We start from the raw sequence: 16,187 nt of genomic DNA, 5'->3' as shown, positions 1-16,187 counted from the left end.
ATTTTTCTTAGTTTTTAAAATGTTTTGGAAAATGTAAAGAAATTTATTAGCTATATTATATAGGCAGTGCATGTATAACGTGTACTGTAACAAACACATTATAAATCACGTGTAAGAACTGTTTTCTTATCACATTTCTCTATGATAAATAATACAATGAATCTTTCTATAGACAAGAGCACATAAGTTTGTTCCTATGATAGTGGAATGGAAAAAAGAAAAAGAAGCGCTGCATTATTGAAAAGACTTTCTCTTGTCAAGAAAACAACAAGTGAAGTAAATTTAATGGACCCCTCAAGTTGGCCATGCAACTTATATGAAGAGGAACCATTCTCTGTTTACTCATAGGCTTTGGAGATTGTATAATATACAAGCAGTGGGTGTACTTAAATTAATACCTTGACCTTGAATTATATGTCTCTACATAAAAAAATGTAAAAATAATAATAATTAAAGTGTGTGTATATTAAGTGGTATGCTTATTAGGGGCGGATGCAGCATAATGACAAGCAGCCAGTTTATCCATGTCCAATATCTTCAATGCAGGATATGAATTTATATGTGAAAATATACTAAAGTTTCAACAAATATTGTATCTAAATTCATAAATTTAAAAGTGAAATGAGTTGAGAGCTCAAGACCTTACAAGGCAAACACATTGAATTTAAATCTTAAACATACCCTAACGCTTGTTATCTCTAAATATTGGATCACAATATATGCGCAGGGGTACGGTGGAGGCAAAATAAGTTATGAGTTTGGTAGAACCCGTTACTTTTAATCCAAACTTTACATTTATGTTTAAAAATTCATCAAATATGCACAAATAGTAAATTTAAAATCCATATATAAATATTTGAGATTATTATTCTAAAATCTCGAACTTTAAAATAAGTTCAATATTTAAAACTTTACAGGTTAAATACGATAAATATAAATTCTAATTAATCCGCTCATGTGGGGTGCTAATCCCTATCTAACAAAGCCAATTGAAAAAGGGGGAAAAATCTCAGAACTCAATAATACCAAAAGGGTCCAAAATTCCCTTGCTTGTTGTCCTCATAGTCCAATCTTATTGGCTTAGGACCATAACTTTTGACTAGAAAGAGTCTTAGAATAATGTAGTTTGTTAAAGTTGCACAAACAAGAAAATCAAGATAAGAACCAACGATATTCCTCTCCCCAATGCCCTTATACCCCAATAACTCCCCCCCCCCCCCCCCCACACCAATATACTATTCATTGAATGAAGAAAGCCATAAGATAGTGATATTGCCTAAAGTATCCTTGCAAGTAGCAATACCCATACTAGGTATGCAAGTAAAAAACAACCAATTAAAACAAGACAAATTTAGAAACCTCCAAATTATAAATGGAGCAGCCTTCTCCTTGCAAACATTTCAAACACTCTCACTTTTCATTTTCCTCCTATAGAATCAAAAGAATTCTCTCTCTTCCCTCTTTTTTTAATTTCCTTGATTAGTTAAAGAAGGGGAATTGAAACAATTCATTCTATTCCATTCAAAATCGTATAAGTAAATACTTGCCACTTCTTTCATTTCCATACTAGCTATATTTGAAGAAAAAAAAATGATTTAAGAAGAAAAAAAATGGTAGGAAAAATTAGCTCTGACCTTCCTCCTGGATTTAGGTTCCATCCCACGGATGAAGAATTAATCATGTATTATCTTCGATATCAAGCTACCTCGAGGCCATGTCCCGTTTCAATTATCCCTGAAATTGATATCTACAAGTTCGACCCCTGGGAATTGCCTGGTCAGTATGCATGCATATATACTTGAAAATGTTGTTTAAATTGAAGAATATGATTAAAAAAAAATTGAGTATTAATTTCTTGAAATTTTATTGATGATTAATTATGTCTTATGAAATGTAGAGAAAGCTGAATTTGGAGAAAAGGAGTGGTACTTCTTCACTCCTCGTGATAGAAAATACCCAAATGGTGTTAGGCCAAATAGAGCAGCTGTGTCAGGTTATTGGAAGGCCACAGGCACTGATAAAGCAATTTATAGTGCATCTAAATATGTTGGTGTAAAAAAAGCTCTTGTTTTTTACAAAGGCAAGCCTCCAAAAGGTGTCAAGACTGATTGGATCATGCATGAATATCGTTTAAGTGATTCAAAGTCTCAAACTACTAAGCGAAGTGGCTCCATGAGGGTAAGAACTTTAATTCAAATTAGTCGGGGTCAACTATATGTACACTACAAAGAAAAAATAGGAACTAGCTACAAAATTTATTGTTAATTTGTTGTTAAATAGTTTGTAGCTAACAGTTTTGATACTTTGCCATTAATTCATCCTTAAATAGGATTAGCAACGGCTTTTACAGTTTAACAACATAAGTTGTCTACTTTCCTTTGATGAATTAAACTAATTTTCCTTTCTTTCTTGGGTATTTTTCAGTTAGATGATTGGGTACTTTGTAGAATTTATAAGAAGAAGAATTTGGGAAAAACAATGGAGATGATGAAAGCTGAAGAAGAAGAGTTAGAGGCTCAAATTGTGAGTACAAATAATGATATTGAAGTTGTTGGTGCTGCTTGTGGACCACAAACAATGAAATTGCCAAGGACTTGTTCATTGTCACATCTACTAGAATTGGATTATTTTGGGCCAATTCCACAATTGCTAAGTGACAATTCAAATGATGACCAAAGTTACACAATGAACAATTTTAATAATGTAAATGTGGTTCATCATACGGAGAAATTTCAGCTAGGGGATCAAGTGTCATCACAACAACAAAATACTAATATTGCAGATCCATTGAAGTTCCAAGTCAGCCAAAGTAATTATTGTAATTTCTTCTTCAATCAGCAGCCAGTTTTTGTGAATCCAGCATTTCAATTCCAGTGACAATATTATATGGAGGCTATTGGATGAAAAGGTGACAGCAGAAGTTTTCAAGCAATTGTAAAATATATTCCTATGTCAATGAAATCTTGTTGTATTATTTTAGAATTTAGTTTAGTTTCCTGCGCTTGTGTTTGGCAAAACTAATTTGCTTGTGAAATTGTAATGAATATTTTTTCGGCAATCTACCTATGATTTTTTTTTTTTTTAAAAAAAAATATTAACAATGAAATGTCAAAATTGGATTTTGGATCAAACTTCAACTCTACTATCCCAAACCTCTTCTTCAACTTAATTTTTCATGTTTTTGTCTTCTGATTTGGTAGAAAAAGGATGGTTTTCATTGAATTACTTAATTGGGGATAGGCTTACAAAAGGAGATCTATTTTCAAAAGTCAATATCCTTTGATGTAAATCCGCGTCGAGAAATAATGAAAGTATATATTAGATAAGACTTTCGTATAGATTAGGTAAAAAGTCTTGAATAAGAAAAAACAGAACCCTTGATTAGTGCAAGCAGTATGATGAAAAAAATTCTTTTTATTAATTAACATGATGATACTAATTACGAAGGTTGATATAGATATGGTTTGATGCTTTAATATGTGGAGTTCAAATAGAAATTAAGTGACAGCTCGATTTTTGACATTCGGAGAATCAACTACCTAATTTTTGAAAAATTATATAAAAAGTACACTAATTAAGTCAAAATAATTAATAATTCAAATTATTTAAAAATATTAAAAAAATTATGATCAAAGAAAAACTCGTTTAAGTCTTCAAATAGTAACTTTATCACAGAAAGTGGAATAGAGGGAGCTAGTAACAGTTTCAAATTTTTTACACAATCAATTTAGTTTAGTCTATTATAGCAGTTAGTACTATTTTTATCAAGTTACCTATAAGTATTTGTCGTAATAACTCACTAATAATTTCTTATAGGTGACTTGATTATGTAAATACTTTTTCCACCATCAGTAAATAAAACTTAAACTTATAATGAAGTTAATAAATATAAAATTGGCATCTAATAGCGAAGTTAATTAATATAAAATTGACATCAATATCTTCTACGTGGACGCGTTTCAAGTTAAGATGATGCGAGTAATGAAATCAAAAACTTGTATTTTTTCTATACCAAAAAAAAAAAAAGGATAAAAGGAATAAGAAGAGCATAAAGGAGAGAAATGAGTGACTAGAAAACCTTATATTAGCTACTTCCCAATTAGGGTCATGATAGAGCAATAAGTACTCTTTTATTCTCTATTGGAGGTTTCGAGTTTCAGCTCTGAATATAAAATCGTCTTTGTTAAAAAACACATTACTCTTAATGATGCTAGACTTTCTAATGCAAATTCAAATTTAATCAAGCGTCAATACATAGACATCCACACTGAGTAACTAAGAAGAAAAAGAGATCCTTGGACAGTTGATAAAGAAATGAAAGTTGTGGTGATCTAGTGGCCAAATGGGTATCAGTAATCAGTTAGGTGCATGCATGGCCCTTCTAAAAGATTAAAATATCCCCATCAGGTCGATAGTGACATATTCGGACTATTTTGTTAACTTAGTTGCTATTGCTCTATTCGTTTTGGTTTTTCATTTTTAACGGCTAATAATGTTCCGCCGAAATTTCTCCTAGAAAGTCCTTTTATAAATATTCTAGGATAAGATCAAACCTTCAGTTCAATGAACAAGGTATTTGCGTTTGTCTTTCACTTTTAATTTTCTTGCGCATATACGAGGATGCTCAATATAGAGGAAAAGAAAATGTGGACTGGAATGAAACCACGTACAAGGTAAAATAATATTCTCTAGCTCCGTTTCATTTTTATTTAACATAATTTGATTAGGGATTATCTTTAAATTCTTTTCATATTGCGATCTTTAAATTTTCTGCATCACTTTAAAGGAGGTGGTTTGGGTTGAACCGGGGTTTTGGGTTCAAGATAAAATAAAGAAATAAAGGTGCATCGGCATAACTCCCTTAAGGAAAAACTAAAAGTTATTAACTTTCCTCAAGACATAGTTTAGTTATGCCTTATGGACAAAACTTTTCCTTAATAACTATGATAGTGATTTTTAATTAAGGTATAACCAAAAGTATCTTAACTAAAAGTGTGCCTTGAAAAGTTTAAAAAAAAAAGTCTTAGCCCTCTCGCATAACTAATTATGCGGAGAAGATAACTTTCCTCAAGGCATAATTTAGTTTTGCCTTTGCGGCAAAATTTGGCATTAAAAGTATGCCTTGCTTAAAAGTGTCTTGAAAAGTTTTAAAAAAAAAAAAAATGTTCCGGCATAACTTCGTAGGAAAAAGCAAAGTTATCTTGGAGGCATAACTTTTCCTCAAGGCATAATTTAGTTTTGCCTTATTGGGCAAAATAAATTATTATTACTTTTAATTAAGGTATAACCAAAAGTATGCCTTAACTAAAAAGTGTGCCTTGAAAAGTTAAAAAAAAAAAAAAAAAAAAGTCTCAAGGCAAAGTCTGCCCCCTCAAGATAACTTCCAAGCGAAAACTAAAGTTTTGTGGAGAGGGCATAACTTTTCCTCAAGGCATAATTTAGTTTTGCCTTTCAAAATTTTTCCAAGAACTATACTTATAGGATGCTTAATTAGCATAAAAAAGTATGCCTTAACTAAAAGTGTGCCTTGAAAAGATAAAAAAAAAAAAAAAAAAAAAAAATGTCTCAAGGCAAATTCGCCCTCCGTATAACTTTGGCTTTTCCTTAAGGATATCTTGGATCCAGAGGCATACACTCTAAACCCCCCGTCTTGCGAAATTATTTTTTATTTTAACGGGGAGTTCGAACCCAGAACCTCAGGTATCCAAGCGAAGGGCAAAACTTAAAGAACACAAATATGAGGGGCAAAATTTAAAGACCACCCCAAAAGAAGGGCAATCCGTGCAAAAAAATGCTATTTGGGACCTTAAGACGTCGTTTGGTTGATGGTTAGGAACATAATTATTCACGTACTAAAACTAGCATAACTATTGTCATATTTGAAAGCTTTTCAGCAATTTTGTATAAAATTCATTAGCACACCAAGTATTATCATTTTACTATCATTCATAACTAAACATGTATTGTATAAGTTAATTATGAGTCAATTTAAGAATTAATATTTTATGCACGATATAAGATGAAATAATTAATACATGAATAACTAATTTATGTTGACAAAGCCCTCGTCAAGATGATGCAAAGTCAAATCCATGTATATCCACTCAACCTAATTTTCTTCACTATAATATTCCTTAACTATAAATAATGAAAAGCGAATAAAAACTGTTTCCTTAATGCATACTGATCTTTCTACAACAACTCATATTATGATATTATAGATAACTAGAGTGCATAAATTTAAGATAATGATCCACTGATAAAATTGACCTTGGTCACGCTTGAAGAGCTTTTTGGAAGAAAAAGAAGGATCAAATAAAATTCAAGAAAATGGTTACCCAAAGAGAGTTCATGTTGTAGCTTAATTTAGGCTGAAGAGACCAATTAGAACGTGCCATATTTATCCAAATTCGAGCATTCAAATATTGTTGACCAGTTTTATCTAAAGTTCACATAACTCACGTCTCAACAAAAATCATGTTTAGTTATGATAAGACCAACACAATAATATTTACTTGGGCATGCCAAATTGCCAATTGTACAAAAGGGGAAAGAAAGCTCACTTTTGACCTTTCCATTTTTTCCTGATATATAACCTGGTGAATGAACACAACAACATGGGAATATTGGTAACGTGTTGTTGATTTGCGTGTTGTTGGCATGTATAATACATCAAGAATGGGAAGGAAAGAGTTTTAGAAAATTGTGTGTGTTCTCAAACATCTATTATTTAGTTAAGTTAACCACAAATTTAATATATCATTTCTTTAATTATATACATTAGCCTCAATTACAGAGTCAGAATTTTCATTAAAGAGTCAAAATATAAAAAGGTAGATCCACAAAGAAGCCAAGGGGTATCAATACCTAGCTACACACAATGTAGTTTTCCAACAAATGGGGTGTCAGTTGACACCCTTAAGTACATGTGGCTCTGCCACTAGCTTGAAGTTATACGGCTTATTGAGGCGATGCGTATAAGTAAAGATATAACACATGTTAAGTGATTGATTTATTTACGTCACTTGAAGCACACACAATTTGTTTTCCAAATTTGAACAGAAAATGTCAAATAAAAACGCCTTATCATATTCAGGTGTTCAACTAACACAAACTACACTCCAAATGTCTAAATAAAATTACTGACAAGTTTAAAGGTTTCGATGCGTTAAAACCAAAATCCAATATGTACTCCAATAAATGATAAGTATATTTTTGAATTCACTAATTCCAGATTTTGTATCCACCAAAGTCCAAAACAATAATCTCAGACGCTGGCGCCCTCTCATTGGATCAGCTGTCAAACAGTAAATTAAGACCATCTGCACGAATGGTTGGTCAAATATTAATTCAACAAATTCGTATTTTCGATGCCGTACACGATACACTAACACTGCTCCTCCAGCTATCGTTGAACACGTTCTCACGAGACAAACTTATTTAATTAGTAAGAGAAATTATATAAACAAATCTTTTGATGTAAGGGTAAGGTCAATCATATTAAAAGATATTTAAAAAGTGAGATTTAAGTCTTATTTGTTCATACAAATTTCTTCTTTTTTTAAAAAAATTAAGAAATTGTTTGGTTCTACTGTTGGAAATTTTTTGATGAAGATGAGTTTTACAAGTGAAATATCATTGTTCCCTCATAAAAGTTTAATTTTTTCAAGTCAAATAACATTTTTCAACTTTAATTTCAAAAGGTTTTAACCAAACTATGCCAAAGTAGTAAAAAAAATAAAATAACATACATTATCTGTTCCAATAGATAAATATAATCTGATGGTATAAAATTATTAAGAGTAACCATGTACGCATAAGTTAAGCTCATACAATAACTATCCCTAAGGTTTCTGTTTCTTTTATTTCTGTTCCAATAGGTAAATATAATCTGATGGTATAAAATTATTAAGAGTAACCATATATGCATAAGTTAAGCTCATACAATAACCATACCTAAGGTTTCTGTTCCTTTTATTTCTAATCATTATCCATTCATTTAAGCTGTCATTTTCTGTAAGTCCTATGGATAGTTGTAAAGGTGTTATAACACTATGAAGCTATTAGGCTAATCATTAATCCAACTATGTGGGAGAAGAAATGAGATTTTTTGGGTTGTCGTCATTCATGCAGAACCAATTAAAAATCTAGTCTCTCTGCCTAAAATTCTTTTAATTTCTTTTGTGCATGAAAATGATTGATCTTGCTCTGGGTTAAAGTTATATCATTCCTACATGGTGGGTTTTGCTTTGGGATATGACATTTTTAATGTGGATGGTGAGCATCGGAGGAAACAAAGGAAGACAGCTGGCTTTCACTTTCCTTCAAATAATCTGAGATATTTTAGCGCTGAAGTGTTCATAGTGACTGCGGCCTCAAACTTTTTTTTTTTCTCACTTGATTTTCAATATTTATTTTGAGATCCCGATTAATTTCGATTCGCGTCCGGATACGTGAATTAGAAATAGGTTAGGTAGATAATGGTATATAAAGCCAAAAATTAGATGTACTTAAATTAGGCAATTCCCACATCGATGGTGTACTATTAAGCAATCCCAAAATCACTATTCACGTCATAAATTCATGCATTTATTATCCATCGTACTAAGACTAAAGAAACTTCGAATTATAATCACGATATAACTAGAGTGATGGCGCATAAACAGTTTATTTCAAAATAAGTAACTCTTCACAATATTCCTGATATGGTAATCCACAAAATTTGAGGAATAAAATGTTATAGTTAATTAAATTATGCGGATAATGTAAAGATTATGTATACTAATAATATTCTCTTCGTTCAGTTTTACTTGTCTGCTATATTAAAAATATATTTTCACTTTTACCTGTCAATTTTAGCGTATCAAGAGAAAAAATTACATTTTTTCCTATTTTATCCTTAGAATTAAATACTCATTCCAAATCATTTTTCAAGTCCGTTAAGACAACAACAACATACCCAATATAATCCCACCAGGTGAGGTCTGGGAGGGTAGAGTGTACGCAGACCTTACTCCTATCTTGCGAAGGTAGGGATGGTTGTTTCAGATAGACCCTCGGCTCAAGGAGTCCATTAAGACTATACACACAATTAATACGGGTATCGCGGTAAAATATGCATTTCATTATTATTTCCTAAGTGGTGTGCGAAATTCATAGTGGAAAAGTAAAAGTGAACCGAGGGAGTAACATATCACTTAAATCCTTAATCAAGATTAGTGATGACAAGACTAACAGTTAACCCACTAAACAGTCACTTGGGCACGCCAATTATACAAAAGGGCAAAGAAAACCCCTTTTGACCATTCCATTTTTTAATAACCTGGTGACTTAATATTGAGGCACAGCAATATGCGAGTAGTGCTAACTTTCTGTTGATTTTTGTAGTGTTGTCATGGATGTTTATACACACACGTGTTGAAAAAACATGAATGGGAAATTAAGGACCCAAAAGCTGGCTTCTCATTTAAATCAGCTGTCAAACAGTTTGTGAATTGCGACCAGATGCATGTACAGATTTACTATTCATTTATATATCTCAGTCAACCAGTATCGTCCTTCCCAGTGCCGTTCACGACATATACTACCCCTTTAATATACACGTTTTCACAAACTTTAAAAGAATAAAATGAGATAAGGTTGCTTGAGCCTTAAGATGATTTAGTCATGTTCTGTGCAAACATCGTTTTTACGTGCATATATAGGTACGCAGGTTTGAGAACAAGGAGTAAAGAGTCTTCAAAAGGAGACTAGATAAAATTGAAAATGATCACATGAAGAGAAGTTGTCTCTAAAGATCTTCCATCTCTTGAAATCAATGCGAACTTAGTGAAAGATAGGGTGTAAGATTTATATTAATAATATCAATTAATTAGCTGAGACTTTATTTTAGTATGTTAATATGTTTATTTTAGGCAGTATGTTTTCCAAGAGTCTTTTAGCCCTATTAGAGATCCTTATGCTAATATATAAGAAATATAGAAATTAAAGAATTTGTACTTTTTATTTTTTAAATATTTTACTAAGATGAATTTAAATGATCCTCAAAACTTATTGAGATAGAGGTTTAGTTATTATTGTGGTTTGTTTTTAATAATTTTCTCATCATTGTCCGTTCATTTCTCATCTGTCAATTTCTGTAAGTCCTATGAATAGCTAGGCCCACTGTATGTCATTGAAGTTGTTGCTTTGCAAAGCAATTATTAGTCCAACAAATCTGGGAGAAGGCATTAGATTTTTTGGTGGGGTCAGTCATGCACAATCAAGAATCTATTCTTTCTGCCTAAATTGCTTTATTAGTTCTCTTTCTGCAGGAAAATAATTGAGCTCCGGAGGAAAGCAAGGAAGACAGCGAGTTATGAGTTCAGGAACTGTGGTCTTGAATCTAACATAAAAGTTTAGCATCTTCTATTTGAACGGGTTAGAATGGTTTTTCAGTCTTGTAGTCTGAAGGTCAAAATAATATACTAACTACATTCATAACATGGTTTTGCAGGCAGCTGGGCCAAGGATATGCCTAAAGAAAGACACAGCAAATCAGTGAAACGTTGTTCGATGGAATATATTGTTCGTCTCAACCCATCTACAAAATAGGGCTAGTGTTCAATTCTCTCTCTTGTGCCTATCGCTTTATCTAAGCTCCAGTTAACTAAATGCAATACAAGGGATCTATAATCAGATCTCTTTCCAAAAGTGGAATGTTTCTTTTATGATATTATCTTCCCGCCAGACCAACTAGTTTGATCCAACCCAACAACTTAAAGCAAGAAATGCATACTTTCTAAATAAGCGTGGATGAGATAGAAGGTTGGTCACAACCCGTCTACAAAATAGGGCTAATGTTAAGTCTTGATTGGTACCCAAGAAATGTGAAGAAGTAAGAAGTTACTTTCAAGTGAACAGGCCAGCCCAAAGTTAACAACTCCAAAATGGGTCAATTATTACCTAATGGGCTAAATAACTACACAACATAAGCCTCTTGAACATCGACCCAACACGAAGTCTGTTGGAAGAAAAGGACACTCTTCAAAAACAAAATAAAGAGGATAAAGAAATGCCAAGTCACCAAAAGCTAAGGTCCAATTTGGATTTAAAGAAATCAATTATTATCCATTCAAATGCTTACCCCCAAAACTCAACTATGGACACTACATTTCAAAGCAACAACACTCTTTTAACTTTGTTACACAAACATGAGCACTTTCACAAATCCTACAACATTGTTCCATCCAAAAATCACCATAACCAAAAACAATCGCACACAATGCAGGACATTACCCAAAATCCAATCAAACTTATCTAGTGATGAAGAAAAATTTTCCTGTAGGAGAAATATTGTCACAACATTTCTTGCCACTTCATTAGCATTAGGCCTACAATCCACACCATTAGCATTGGCTGAAAATTGGGGCGTTCGATCATTTTTAAGGGAACATTTCTTCGAGCCGGGGTTGTCCCCTGAAGATGCAGTGGCACGAATTCGTCAAACAGCAGATGGACTACATAGTATTAAGGAAATGTTGGAGACCAATTCATGGAGGTACGTCTTGTTTTACATTCGTCTTAAATCGGCTTATCTTAAACAGGATATGAAGAATGCCTTGTCCAGGGTGCCTGAAAGTCGCAAAGAGTCTTTTGTTAAAACTGCCAATGAACTGACTGATAACATGGCTGAGGTACTGACTGTCCTGATTCCTTGTTAGAAAATCTCATGATTTCTTGACTGTTAATAGTTCTTTGAGTGATTAGTATTTTTGTTTTTCAGTTTGATTATTACATTCGAACTCCAAAGGTATACGAATCACGTGTATTCTACGAGAAGACGCTGAAATCAATTGATGAGTTGGTGGCATTACTTGCATAATGTGAGAGTTTGCACATCAAATGTAAAGAGCCTATTTCTCAAAGTGGTCAAGAAATCTTGAAATTATATACAGTAGCAGTTGAAATAGTCTCAATTTACGTTCATTAGTTTGTTCAGAAAAGGACTTTCCTCAATAAACAAATTAGAGCTTATGATTACATAGTTTTGAGAGTCATTTCTGAGACAATCTATATTGTAAATATCAGTTTCTGCTTAATGAAACTATGGATTGTTAACTTGATTTTTGAAGATGAGTTCTCCTGTATGCAGAGGAGGATCCAGCATAATTTTATGTGTAAAAATTCACTAAAACTGTAACAAATGGTAGGTTTGAACCCATACTATTAAAATATAATAGGTTCAATGTTAATAACCTTAAATGTCGAACCATAGAGTTTAAATTCTAGATCCGCCTCTGCTTGTGTGGTCCCAAGTACTAGATCCTTAAAAGAAGAAAAAAACATTCTAATGGAAACATGAAATCTTTTCATTTGTGAATATTCACGGGGATAAATGAAACACCTGATACACCTGATGACAATCTTGATACAAGTTTCATGTTTGAAAAAACACACTGAAATTCAACTGATGAAATTAACCATTCAAACCACAATACACACTAAGGCTAGCAATTGCTGGTGTAGCCAGTTTCTTTTGTTTACACTTTAGCTCCTGGATAACGCGATAGCTGACAAAATAATAAGGAGAACCATCATGGCCATTGCACCGAAAGAGCCAATAAGTGATCCAGCAGACTGCTGACAGAAATCTGTATACTGTTGGCATATCGAAAACCAATTAGTTGAAGGGTTCCCATTATGTGCCAAAAACACAATCGCGGCTGCTGCAGATGCTCCAGATGTGATAAAAACCAGCATTATCTTCAAAAGTTTCACAATAGTATAAAAGATATCAGCACAACTTCATAACTTAGCACAATAAGTATAAATATGAGATTTTTTTATAGACAAAACGGGACATTCATAGTAGAAATTTATAGCCTGTTTGGCCAAGCATCCGAAATTTGCTTATTTTGAAAAGTGTTTTTTGTCAGAAGTGCTTTTCGAAAAAATACTTTTAGAGAGTAGTAGTTTGTTTTTGGCTAATGGATTTGAAAATCACTTTTGCCATTATTAGAGCATTACTTTATACTTGGTCAATGTTCCAAAAGTGCTTATTGGGAAAAACTCCTTTTCTTTGACTTTTGAAAAACAACTTCTTCTATTTCTTAAAAGCAATTATTTTTTCTCTAAAAACTTGTCCAAACACCTAACTTTTTAAAATAAGCGATTTATAAATTAAAAAAAAAAACACTTTTTCCTTCCTTGAAGTTTGGTTACCGCATCTAGAACGATGAGCAAAACTCTGCTGTTTCCTGCTCTTCTTTTCATAATGTGAAAGATGGAAATAGGGAGAGTAAGTGCAAGATATCCACAAGCTATGGCATTTACAACGACAAAGAACCTTCAATCACAAGAAACAAAATTAAAAAAAAAAAAGAGTTAGTTAACCTTTCAATCAACAAAAATTAAGTTATATTTCATGTAATATGTTGGAATTTGCTTACTTAAACGCGTCGATATCATCATATTGAGCCTCAAAATTTACAACCTGTGTGCTAAAGGAAAGTGCTTGATCTGCAGTACCCATTGCCACTGCACCTCCTAAGGTTCCAACAAGTGCAGCGATACGTAAAACAAGATCAAATACAGAGATCCCTCTGTTTACTCCATGAACTTTAGCCTTTGATGCTTCTCCAAGTTCAATTGATGCTGCCTTCATTTTTCCCTTTTAGCTCAAACTTCAAAACTCAAATCAAATTTGCTGTTATAATTTGTATGTTAAGCCTGTTATGAGCTTAAGTGCAACTGCGAATTTATACTAGTTAGAGTGGGTATTAGGTTTTGCTGACACGTAATTAGTTGTTCCTTTTGCTTCTTTAATCAATGAACTGTGCAACTATCTGGTTTAGTACATGATATTCCTTAAAGTAGTTAAGTTTTGCATTAACTTGCTATACTTTTTACCTGCTCTACTTTCTCCATGACATGTGCTTCATAGCATATTCTTTCAAGAAAATGTATCATGCAAGAAACTGCAACATTCTTTGTCCTAATTATTATTTCTTTTTAAATATATTGTAACCTTACAAATGACCATTGATTTGTTATACTACTAATAATGACTATGGTCCTGAATGGTTCTTTGGATTAGGCACAAAGTTTTATTTGAACAAGAAAATCAAGGACGACGAATAGGATTAAGAAAACGAGAAAGTTTAATGATTGATAATACTAGGCTGACTATTTAATTAAAAACGAGAAAGAAAGAAAAGAGAGAGCTCATGGAGTAGGTCAAATCTAACTAATTTCTAGTTGGAGATTTTTTTCTTTTCAATTTTTTTTTCTCATGCTGCTTTTGATTAGTTGGCATTTATGCACTCGTAAACAAATTTGTTGAGCTACTACATATGTTACCCGGATTCGTTTATGAATACATATGAGGTACATGTGTTTTCAAGTATTCTGTACTCAAAGTTTTTTTGGTGAACTCTTCGTGTATTTCGAAGGATCCGCAAAATATTGCACTCTCAAGTCTCATCACATTCGTTCAACACGAGTACACCAAGGCAATTGAAGAATCCTCGTAACATGACTAAGGCAACTGAAGATTACTTGATATAATGTGTAGTAGTGTCATTTAAAATTCTTTTTAAGATTTAAGTGAAATCAGCTGGACTTATCATTGACTTTAAAAATGAACGGGCAATTCGCAGTAATGCCCTTATTTTGGGGTGGTCTTTAATTTTTACCCTTCGTTAGAACCCTTTGATTTAGGGTTCGAACACCCGCTCAGTCAAATTTTTTTTTTTTTTTTTTTAAAAAGGAATTCACAAGGCAGAGATGGCCTGCAAAACTCCGCCTCAGGCAGAATTTTACTGCCTTCAGGCATGTCAAAACTCTCCCTTAAGACAGAGTTTTGCCTTATACCTGAATGCAAAACTCTCCCTGCAGGCAGAGTTTTGCTTGCAGGGCAAAACCCTGTCTTGCGAATCCAAACCTCTGTCTTGTGAATTTTTTTTTTTTTTACTGAGCTAGGGTTCGAACCCAGAATCTTGGGGTATTAGGCGAAGGGCAAAAATTAAAGACCATCAATTTGAGCAGCAAAAATTAAAGACCAGTGCTTTTGAAGGGCAATCCGCACAAAAAAATGAAAAGGAACGTAACATATAATCAACCGAACTTAACATTGGTCCTAAAATGGTAGCATTTTTTGGCGCGGATTGCCTTTCTTTTGGGGTGGTCTTTAAATTTTTCCCCTCATATTTGTGGTCTTTAAATTTTGACCCTCATATTTGTGGTTTTTAAGTTTTGCCCTTCGCTTGGAAAGGTGGGCGAATACCTGAAGTTCTGGGTTCGAACCCCCGCTCAGGCATAAAATAAAAAAATAATTTCGCAAAGCAGGGCTGGGGGGGGGGGGGGGAGTGTATTCCAGATCCGGCATACACTTCTTAACGAATAACTAAAGTTATGCCAGTCCCGGCATACACTTCTTAACGAATAACTAAAGTTATGCCAGCCCCGGCATACTTATACCTTATGGGCTAGACTTTTAGTTATGTCCCATAAGGCAGAACTTTTTCTTAAGGCATAGTTTAGTTATGCTTGTATGAACTTTTAGTTAGGATAACCAAAAGTATGCCCTCATAAGGCAAGAACTTTTCCTTAAGGCATAGATTTTGCCTTATAAGACAAACTTTTAGTTATGTCTTAAGGAAAGTTACTTATAGGCATCTTTTAGTTATGTCTTATGAGCACACTTTTAGTTAAGGCATAACTAAAAGTTTACCTTGAAAAGTAAAAAAAAATATATATATATATATATATATATATATATATATATCAAGGCAAAGTCTACCGGAGGGGGCATAGCGAAATTCAAACTCTTGAAAAGTTTAAAAAAAAAAAAAAATATATATATATATATATAAATGCCTCAAGGCAAAGTCTCTTTGGAGGGGGCATAGCGAAATTCAAACTTTGCCTTGCGAATTTTTTTTAAAATTTTTGACTGAGTGGGGGTTCGAACCCGGAACCCATGGGTTTTAGCCGAAGAGCAAAATTTAAAGACCACAAATATGAGGGGCAAAATTTAAAGACCACCCCAAAAGAAGGACAATTCTGCGAATTGTTGCGTCTTTTATTTGGGCTTAATGAGGAATGATCATACTTTTTTACAATTATTTGGATTCATGTTAATTAAAACTTAAAACAAAGTATTCTAAAACATTGGTAATATAGAATGTCAGAAAATTGAAAATACA

General features: G+C 32.9%; 3 protein-coding genes across 4 annotated transcripts; 2 read left to right on the top strand and 1 right to left on the bottom strand.

The window, feature by feature from the left end:
* Positions 1 to 1,378: 1,378 nt before the first annotated feature.
* On the top strand, positions 1,379 to 3,072 carry LOC132067941 (NAC domain-containing protein 1-like). Its single transcript, XM_059461362.1, has 3 exons — positions 1,379 to 1,776; positions 1,898 to 2,178; positions 2,425 to 3,072. Exons 1-3 carry the CDS (start codon positions 1,611 to 1,613, stop codon positions 2,875 to 2,877), a joined length of 900 nt encoding a protein of 299 aa, XP_059317345.1. The 5' UTR covers positions 1,379 to 1,610; the 3' UTR covers positions 2,878 to 3,072.
* An 8,043-nt stretch (positions 3,073 to 11,115) lies between these two features.
* LOC132067938 (photosynthetic NDH subunit of lumenal location 2, chloroplastic) lies at positions 11,116 to 12,104 on the top strand. Of its 2 annotated transcripts, XM_059461360.1 has the most exons (3): positions 11,116 to 11,539; positions 11,609 to 11,675; positions 11,765 to 12,104. In XM_059461360.1, the coding sequence occupies exons 1-3, from the start codon at positions 11,193 to 11,195 to the stop codon at positions 11,861 to 11,863; spliced, it is 513 nt and encodes a 170-aa protein (XP_059317343.1). In that variant the 5' UTR covers positions 11,116 to 11,192; the 3' UTR covers positions 11,864 to 12,104. The 2 variants fall into 2 exon arrangements, with proteins under 2 accessions (XP_059317343.1, XP_059317342.1); XM_059461359.1 differs by having other exon boundaries at positions 11,122 to 11,675.
* On the bottom strand, positions 11,843 to 13,774 carry LOC132067940 (casparian strip membrane protein 2). Its single transcript, XM_059461361.1, has 3 exons — positions 13,431 to 13,774; positions 13,204 to 13,327; positions 11,843 to 12,744 (listed from the first exon to the last, which is right to left on the bottom strand). Exons 1-3 carry the CDS (start codon positions 13,643 to 13,645, stop codon positions 12,529 to 12,531), a joined length of 555 nt encoding a protein of 184 aa, XP_059317344.1. The 5' UTR covers positions 13,646 to 13,774; the 3' UTR covers positions 11,843 to 12,528.
* Between the last annotated feature and the right edge of the window lie 2,413 nt (positions 13,775 to 16,187).

Source organism: Lycium ferocissimum, chromosome 8 (assembly GCF_029784015.1).
Source record: "Lycium ferocissimum isolate CSIRO_LF1 chromosome 8, AGI_CSIRO_Lferr_CH_V1, whole genome shotgun sequence".
Classification (NCBI taxonomy): domain Eukaryota; kingdom Viridiplantae; phylum Streptophyta; class Magnoliopsida; order Solanales; family Solanaceae; genus Lycium; species Lycium ferocissimum.
This window is presented reverse-complemented; position numbering and strand designations above follow the sequence as displayed.